General features: G+C 39.3%; 1 protein-coding gene across 1 annotated transcript in view; it reads right to left on the bottom strand.

Moving 5' to 3' along the window:
- Positions 1–5,563: 5,563 nt before the first annotated feature.
- LOC308684615 (uncharacterized protein) overlaps positions 5,564–9,499 on the bottom strand; it is a gene marked incomplete at its 5' end in the record, with an annotated part of 24,117 nt that continues 20,181 nt past the window's right edge. Inside the window, 5 exons of the mRNA XM_081355881.1 lie at positions 5,564–6,092; positions 6,186–6,474; positions 6,564–6,742; positions 6,830–6,951; positions 7,056–7,120. Coding sequence (XP_081212007.1) covers positions 5,921–6,092; positions 6,186–6,474; positions 6,564–6,742; positions 6,830–6,951; positions 7,056–7,120 — 827 coding nt within the window. The 3' untranslated portion in view covers positions 5,564–5,920. The remainder of the gene's footprint in view (positions 6,093–6,185; positions 6,475–6,563; positions 6,743–6,829; positions 6,952–7,055; positions 7,121–9,499) is intronic.

Genomic DNA, 9,499 nt, shown 5'->3' with positions numbered 1-9,499 from the left:
AACACGACGCCACACACAAACTCACAACTCTCCCAAACAGTCTGTGCTGTGAGTGATGGAATCGTGACGTCGACGCTAGTCGACCAATCACAAAGGTTTGTACGTGCGTCGCGTCGATATCGGTGCAATAGCAATAATAAGCTCTATTTCATGTTAAACAGCTCTTTAATAACGAAGGACTACTTTTTAGGTATGCAGTTTCTTTCGGAATATAATATACCAGTAACTCCCAAAGAGTTTGCCACAGTTATGGATGCTATTGCATCTGGCATACTCATGCTTTTCAAAAATAAAACTCACTCTTTAGATTATTTGCCTTCTCCTATTAACACACCTATTGGTGTTACACTGGGGGAAAAAAAGGAAGAAATTATAAAGTATGAGTTATATTCCTTGAGAACATTGTCTCTGGCCCTCCAGCAATCTCATATTGGAATGGACTTTTGGATCTAATTATTTTCCTATGTAGATTTAACATTCATAAGTTTTTAAATTGTAAACCTATTTTGGTATTACACAAGATAAAACATTACTTGATTACGATTTCATCTTCTCTTAACCCAAAAGCACAACCAGAACATGTACAATTTGCACTAAGTACTTAATGTTTACATTTTTTTTTAAAGTAATGGCCTCCTTTTTTTTCCCCATTCTCTTTTTATTTTGTGCTATGGTGTTGGTGAAGTGTTTTCTTTTACTATTCTTTATACTTCTGATATTCTTAATACTTATTGTTGTGTTCAAATTATGTTGTTCCACACTGTAAACTGAATGTTCAAATAAAGCATACATAAAAATATTAAAAAAAAAAGAAAAAAAGAAAAGAAAAAGCCAATAATTGTTTCCCCCCCCACTCTACAATTGTTTTTTAGTCGAAATAGTTGTAAATGCAACAAATTGTATTGTAATATTTGTTGTTTATTGTAGGTGTATATTCACGGAAATGAAAAACTGCCACGTTTTGTCATAGATCCATATTTATTTATGCATTTTATCACACTATGCTGGACTCAAAATGAGATGAGTAGAGAAACTGAAAAAAATTACCAATTTCATTCCTCATTTGCCTTTTTTTAACAATCAGCTTTTGATGTTTAGCTCTAACCCTCCAACAAATTTCTTACTGTATTTTAGCCATTTTATGTTTATTTTATTTAGTTATTTTATCATTACGATATATATCTGGATGTACAATGAAAAACCATGTTTAAAAAATGTATAAAAAACCTAAATACTGTCCAAAATGCTTAAAAAAACTTAGACCATGTGGAAATTATTGACAGGTTAATTATATGTTGCTTTTCAGAACAACACTCTGTTATCTGACTTATCATCAGTGGAAAATATTTCAGAGACATATGGAATAACAGTCTTGCACCTGCGTCTGCTCTGCACACACTGTACCAGCAAGACCAGACATGTTAAGGATCTGACAGATGGGGATGCTGCGCTGCTGGAGATCCACGACAGGAAAGCATAGTCTTCATGAGAAGCATGATTCCTCTGACATTAACATCCACAATGGGACACTTACAGTATTATTTCTCTGTATTAGCGTTCACATAATATCAGTGGAAGAATACAGACCAAGACTCTCTCCTGTCAATCTAACATGGAATACATCTAAAATAAAGCAGAGAAAAACAAGCATTTATCATAATGGAAATGGCGCCCCCTAATGAATCAGCAATGTATGTGACAACTTCAGCAGATTTTACAGTGGTTCTGAAAGTCAAGTCAAGTCAAGTCACCTTTATTTATATAGCGCTTTTTACAATACAGATTGTATCAAAGCAGCTTCACAGTGATTACATGAAAATAATACAACAAAGTTTGTTTCTAGAAGAAGATTGCATCATCGTCCACCTTAAGTTAGGCAGATCAATAATATTGTTAAATATTAAGTGTCCCCAACTAAGCAAGCCAAAAGCCAAGGCAACAGTGGCAAGGAACCAAAACTCCATCAGTGACAGAATGGAGAAAAACACCTTGGGAGAACCCAGGCTCAGTCGGGGGCCAGTTCTCCTCTGGCCAACGAGCGAACAGTGTATGATTATGATCCAGGCAGCATTACAGGTCTGAAGTCAGATTGGATCAGAACATTCAGAATATTTATCCAGTTCCATCTGGTTGTAAGTCAGAGTCATCACGCCGGTATGGAGACGAGTTTGTTGAGGATCAGTGCCAATGGCTGTCGTGTCTATGAGGCCTTCACAGGGATGATGAGGCTGGCACTTCAGGGATGCGTCATGGATGGGTCCAGGTTCAGGTCCACCATCTGATCTGGATACGGCCGGTACGGCTGACTTCAGTAAACAGCGGTGACCGGTTGACACTTCAGGACTGCGTTTTCATTGTGTCCAGGCGCAGGTCCTTCATCGGATCTGGATACGGCCTGGATCAGGCGGACTGCGGTAAACCTCGGATAAACAGAGATACTAATATTAGCGTAGACGCCATCCTTCTTATGATGTAACAAGTACATCAGGATTTATGGGGAGTGTTCCTGGTTCCGGCTGACCTAAACTATGCAGCCTAACATTGAATTATAGAAGTCTATAATGTGTTATGCTAGGTCAAAGAGATGTATTTTTAGTCTAGATATGAACTGACAGAGTGTGTCTGCTTCACGGACAATGTTATGAAGATTGTTCCAAAGTTTTGGTGCTAAATAGGAAAAGGATCTACCGCCAGCAGTCGACTTTGATATTCTATTGTTGATATTATCAACTGGCCGGAATTTTGAGATTGCAATAGACGTGAGTGTTAAGAGATGTGTTAGATGTGTTAAGAGCTCGCTCAAGTACTGGGGAGCTAAACCATTAAGCACTTTGTAAGTAATCAGCAATATTTTAAAAGTTATACGATGTTTAATAGGGAGCCAGTGCAGTGTTGACAGAACCGGGCTAATATGGTCATACTTCCTGGTTCTGGTAAGAACTTGAGCTGCTGCGTTTTGGACCAGCTGTAGTTTGTTTATTAAGCGTGCAGGGCAACCACCCATAATAGCATTACAATAATCTAGCCTTGATGTCATGAACACATGAACTAATTGTTCTTTATTTTTCATTGAGAGCATATGACGTAATTTAGATATATTTTTAAGGTGAAAAACTGCGGTTTTACAGATACGTGACTTTCAAATGAAAGATTGGCATCAAAGCGCACACCCAGGTTCCTAACCGAAGACTTCACAGAGCAGCCATCAAGTGTTAGAGAGTATTCTAGGTTATTACGTGAGGAAGTTTTTGTCCAATAATTAGAATCATCAGCATAACAGTGAAAACTAATGCCATGCTTCCTAATGGTAGCACGTGCAGAGTGAAAAGCAACGGTCCTAGTACTGAGCCTCGTGGTACACCATACTGAACTGAATAAGACATCATACTGAATAAGACATCTCTTCATTTACTGCTACAAACTGATAACGGTCAGATAAGTATGATTTAAACCATGCTAATGCAATTCTTTCTAAAAAGGAACATAGTTGTGAAGATACTGCCTTTTCTAGTATCTTTGACAGAAAAGGTAGATTCGAGATCAGCCTGTAATTGACTAATTCTGTAGGATCAAGTTGCGTTTTTTTAACAAGCGGTTTAATCATAGCCAGCTTGAAAGTTTTTGGTACGTATCCTAAAGACAAAGATGAATTAATGATATTAAGAAGAGGATCTATGACTTCTGGAAGTATTTCTTTCAGTAGCTTAGTCAGTATAGGGTCTAACGTACATGTTGTCGATTTAGATGATTTAACGAATTTAGCAAATTCTTCCTCTTCTATAGCAATTAATGAATCAAATTTTCCCTCAGGGAGACTACAATGCACTGCCTGATGCGATACTGTAGTAGATGGTTGCATAGTTATAATTTTGTCCCTGATATTATCAATCTTATAAGTGAAGAAGTTCATAAAGTCATTACTGCTGTGCTGCTTGGAAACGTCTGTGCTAGAAGCTTTATTTTTCGTTAGTTTAGCCACTGTTTCAAATAAATACCTAGGGTTTTGTTTATTTTCTTCTAATAGGGTTGAAAAATAAGCAGATCTAGCAGCTTTTAAGGCCTCTCTGTATGCAATCGAGCTCTCTTTCCATGAAATGCGAAATACCTCTAGTTTTGTTTTGTTCCAGTTGCACTCCATTTTTCTGGCTACTCTCTTAAGGGCCAGAGTGTGCTCGTTGTACCACGGCGTTGGACTATTTTCTTTAATCTTCTTTAAGCGCAACGGAGCAACTGTGTCTAAAGTGCTGGAAAAGAGAGAGTTAAAAGTTTCTGTCGCAATATCGAGTTCTTCTAAGCTATCTGGGATGCTGAGATGATGAAACTGATCAGAAAGATTATTAATAAAGCAATCTTTAGTGGCAGAAGTGATAGGTCAAACATATTTGTAACACAAAGTCGGCTTTGCAGCCTGGGCTAAATGAAGCTTTTCAAGAGACTAGATAATGATCTGAGATGTCATCACTCTGCTGCAGAATTTCAACGACATCAATGTCAATATTGATGTATATTAAAATCACTAACAATTAGGACTTTATCTGCAGCCAGTACTAACTCTGATAGAAAGTCAGCAAATTCTTTGATAAAGTCTGTATGGTGCCCTGTATACAGTAGCCAGCACAAATCTCAAACGTGATTTATCATTTACACTAGATATTGTTACATGAAGCACCAACAATTCGAAAGAATTATATTTGAAACTAGACTTCTTAGTAATTCTGAAAATATTACTATAAATTACAGCAACACCTCCCTCCGCCTTTCAGACAAGGTTCATGTTTATAACCGTAATCTTGGGGGGTGGACTCATTTAAAGTAATGTAATCATTTGGTTTTAGCCAGGTTTCTGTCAAACACAGCACATCTAGGTTATAGTCTGTAATCATATCATTAACAATAAGTGCTTTTGAAGTAAGGTATTGAATATTCAAAACTATGGAAGCCCGTTTCCGCCACGGTTGAGTAAAAAAAAAAGATTCTTTAAGTCATAATAATGAGAAACTTTCTCATAATAATGACTTAACATCTCATAATAATGAGAAACTTTCTCATAATGACTTAACATCTCGTAATAATGAGAAACTTTCTCGTAATTATGACTTAACATCTCATAATAATGAGAAACTTTCTCATAATGACTTAACATTTTGTAATAATGAGAAACTTTCTCATAATTATGACTTAACATCTCATAATAATGAGAAACTTTACATGTCTTATGTAGGCCTATGACCTAATCTTACTGTGACAAGAGTGACCTGTCCCTGTTGTCACTTACACAACACACACACACACACACACACACACACACACACACACACACACACACACACACACACACACACACACACACACACACACACACACACACACACACACACACACACACACACACACACACACAGTACATACATTCATACACACATCATCTTGCCTCGTTCCTCCGTTCCTTGCTGGGGCGATGTGGGTGCACACACGCACCATTAGCAAGCTGGTTTTCACACACGCAAACATATCCCCCCCCCCCCCCCCAAAACAACACACACATCTGTTGTCTTTTGATTTTCGTTTAGTTTATTACATTAATACTTGTATGTGTTCAGTGTTTGTCAGTGTCTGTGTTGCCGGTCTTTCATGTTGTGTTATTTCTATTGGCAATTCTTACACTTGACGAAGTTTGTGTATATATAGATTCATATATTTTCTTTGTTCTTTTTGTGCAGTTTTGTTTGCCATCTTTCACTTGTTTGTTACTTTTGTATATAGTTTTGGTCAAATTTTTTCCCTCTGGGACTGTTTCACCTCTCGAGCACTGTCAATAAACAGCACTTTACACCTAATCATCATTTATTTATTTATTTTTTGCGAACCCACACCGAGCGGGCCTGAGAAGACCCGTTGTCTCACACTGACCCACAATCCATCATTCCGAGTGTGTGTTTCTTCGAGCAGGCAGGAGGTTTCGTTCTGGAAGCCTCTGCAGTGCAGCGTTGGCTGTTTGTGGACGTCTGGGTGTCAGTTTTTTAAATGTGTTAGAGAGTGTTATTGGTTTGTGCTGGATGTCAGAGTATTGATGATTCCTAGTATCCTCTGACCTAAATTGGGAGAATATATTGTAGTCAGAAATGCCTTTGTTAAAGTAATAGTTCACACAAATATGAAGTTTAAAAGAAATGACGGGAATATACCGTTGTGCTCTAAGAGGGGAGACCGCAGGACTAGCAGAGGGTCTATGAGGTTTGTGGAATATTTGAGATGATACAGTCATAATACTCTGGGGACACAGGTTTCTGAGATCAGGCCCAGGAGTCTCCTCTGATGGCCTGGGTTTACTGATGTCAGCATAATGAGGTCTGAGTCTCCTGGTGCGGATCTGTGTTATCCTCCGGCCAACAGGGGGAGCTGCTGCAGAGAGTGGAGGTGAGGGAGACATGGAACAGCCCGATGAAGAGGTTAGTCTCAACATCTCGGGAGATTCTGTAAGAAAAAATAAAATAAAATAAACGTGAAGAAACACATGAGGATCATTTATAATATTTATTATTGAGAGGAATAACGTTACTTGCCTGTTGAGGGAGACTGAAAGGACGAATCAGGAGAGCCTGTGTCTCTACAGACAGTTCTGTCTTTAGTGATGTCATCACTGCTGAAACTATGATTGTGGCTACCTTCATCATCATAGTCATCATCACTGTGGTGGATTCTCATTACCTGCGGTTGCCGGTCCTCAATAGCCAACAAATGTCTGTTGGAAGTCAACGCAGTGTCCATTGTACCACATTGTAACAGGAAGCAAAGTGTATGTGTGTGTGTGTTGGAGGAGTTTCAGTACTTCTTGTGCTCAATCCTCCAGCTTCTGAGCTCAGCAAAAACATCACTACGGTCCTCACTGCTCGACTCTTCATAGTCATATGTGTGTTCAGGAATGTAACTGCTGAGCCGTGGTGAGCTAAGCTGAGCAGATGGGGAAAAAAATGTTTTCATGGGGTCTTTAATACCTAATTATATTTCCGTTAATGCTTCATGTACAGTATATGGATCAGTATGAACAGATTCACCTTTGTTTTCTGTCTTCGTACTCGAACAACCTGTAGTGGATTCCCACAGAGAACACTGCCAGCACCTGTGGAAACGTCACCTTTCACGTATCACTTTCTAACGTACCAGAAACCAGTAAATATGTGATATTACACACATATTATAAATATTACTATTGTAATATTATTTATGTATTATGTAGCGGCTGGATAGACTGGGTAAACCCAGCCCGATCTGCCGGTGATTTAATTTCGCCCTGCAGCTTAGGCTGGAAACCTGTACATTTTTCTATCCTGCTTTCCGTTACAAATCTGTGGGGACCAATCACAAACTGGCTTATCCACGTGGCGAGCAATTGGCGGGTTTAACACGATGACGATAGAGAAGTGACGGCAAGCACACTCTATCTGATTTACCCGTGTCTCGCACAACCATCAATCCAATTCCTTTTAACCTCTCGACGATGCTCAATGGCTTCTTTAGTTTAGCAAACAAATCACTCGAGTGGGTGCAAATACCACTCACTTTCATGTTTTTTTTTGCACAACCTGCAAAAATCGCTCGATGCCATTTAGGGTTGCCATTTAGACGATATCATCGTCCATCGTGATGGCTGACCGACATCGCGATGGAGAGCCACCATCGTGATGCCATGGCCCCCAACCTGTCAGACCAGCCCATTCTCACGGCAGTTCGTGAAATGGTCACATAATTTAATCAATTGATTCGTGTACACCAGTGGTTAGGAACCTATGGTTAGGAACCTATGGCTCGCGAGCCACACCTGGCTCTTTGGCAAAAACCATGTGGCTCACAAGGTCTCTCACCCTTTACCAACAAACGATCGATAAAAAAATTAAGACACATCAACAGAGATCGGCTCTCTGCAGAAAAAGCAGCCAATTACAATTCCCTTGTTGTACAGCCTACCGAAGTTAATGAAACGTTTATGATAATAATAAACTTCAAGTTGTACTGGCAAAAGTACGTGTTCAGTGCTGTTCGCGAGTATCACAAGTCACCACAGGAATCAACTTAACCACTTACTTTTCCGTGGTAACCTACAGCTAATCTCCCCCTCGCATTCGTCACGGTGCCACTGATTGTAAAAAAGCGAAAGGCGAAGCTTGAATTTCCAGGTATGTCCCTCTTTGTCTAATGTATTTTCAAGATGGATGCGCAACATGGCTGCCACCATTCGAGCGACTCACTCTTATGTATTCTAAATTGCAGATTATACACTTACGAGAATACTTAATTAGTTGGTTGAAGTGATTACACATTAATGAGAATGTATAATTTTGAAAGAACAAAGTGTTTTTTGCTAAAAATCACCTTAAAATATTACAGTGTAGCTTTAAGCTGTGAATATTTCAATTTAAAATATTTCAAACACATTTTCATTATTAAAATTTTAGTAATCTATATTCACCTTCCAAAATATTCGGTCTGATTAATAATACAACCTATAATATTCGACAAGCAATTTTCTGTCTATTTTATTTCGCTTCCACTAATTCAGTGGTTCAAATTTGGCAGAAAATTCCACGTTTCATATCCGGGAACTGCAGGAAAATCAATAGAGAGAAAGTGAAAGTAACAGTGAAGACATTGACATAAACAGCTTTTGGGCCCTATCTTGCACCCAGCGCAATTGACTTTGTACACCGACGCATGTATCATTCCTATTTTGCACCCGCGCAAAGCGCGTTTTTCCCTCCACAGACGCACGTCGCTAAACTAGGGAATGAACTTGCGCTCCCTGGGCGGTTCAGCGCAAAAAAGGAGGCGTGTTCCGGCGCAAACGTTCCCTCATGCTATTTTGCAGGTTTAGAAAACAATTGCGCCACTAACCAGGAAAAAATTGTTTAAAGTCAGTGGCGCGTTGCGCATGTTATTCATATGCTATTTTAAGGGCGCATGCTTGGCAATAATCAATGTAGCGTGTGCACAACGTGCATACACTTTGATTCTCTCATCTACACAGAAGCAGCAGTTTTCATTTTTGCAAATCATACATAGATAGATAGATAGATAGATAGATAGATAGATAGATAGATAGACAATTTATTATAAAAGCATACATCTAGCTTACACATTTACCCAAATTATCATACGCCTTTTTAACCGAAGTTAATTTGGGTGGGTTTCTCCATCCCCAACGTCCCTGACGAGAGTGTTGCTCTCCTCGGCTGTGAACCGCTCCCCGCGCGCCTGGCAAATCCGCCGTTACAATAGGAATCCGCTTTAGAAAAAGCGCGTCTGCTCTTAAAGGGAATGTGAGATGACGCTCTGATTGGTTTATTTCACGTTACGCCCAAACCACACCTATGAATAATGAAGCTACTTCAGACCAACCCATTTTAGATTTGCGCCTGGCGCAAGAGTCATTTATCCCGCCGGGAAAATAGCAACAGCGCCAAGACCCGCCCACAAAGTTACTTGCGCTTTGCGCTTTGACACT

This window comes from Scardinius erythrophthalmus, assembly GCF_964197995.2.
Source record: "Scardinius erythrophthalmus genome assembly, chromosome: 24".
Classification (NCBI taxonomy): Eukaryota; Metazoa; Chordata; class Actinopteri; order Cypriniformes; family Leuciscidae; genus Scardinius; species Scardinius erythrophthalmus.
This window is presented reverse-complemented; position numbering and strand designations above follow the sequence as displayed.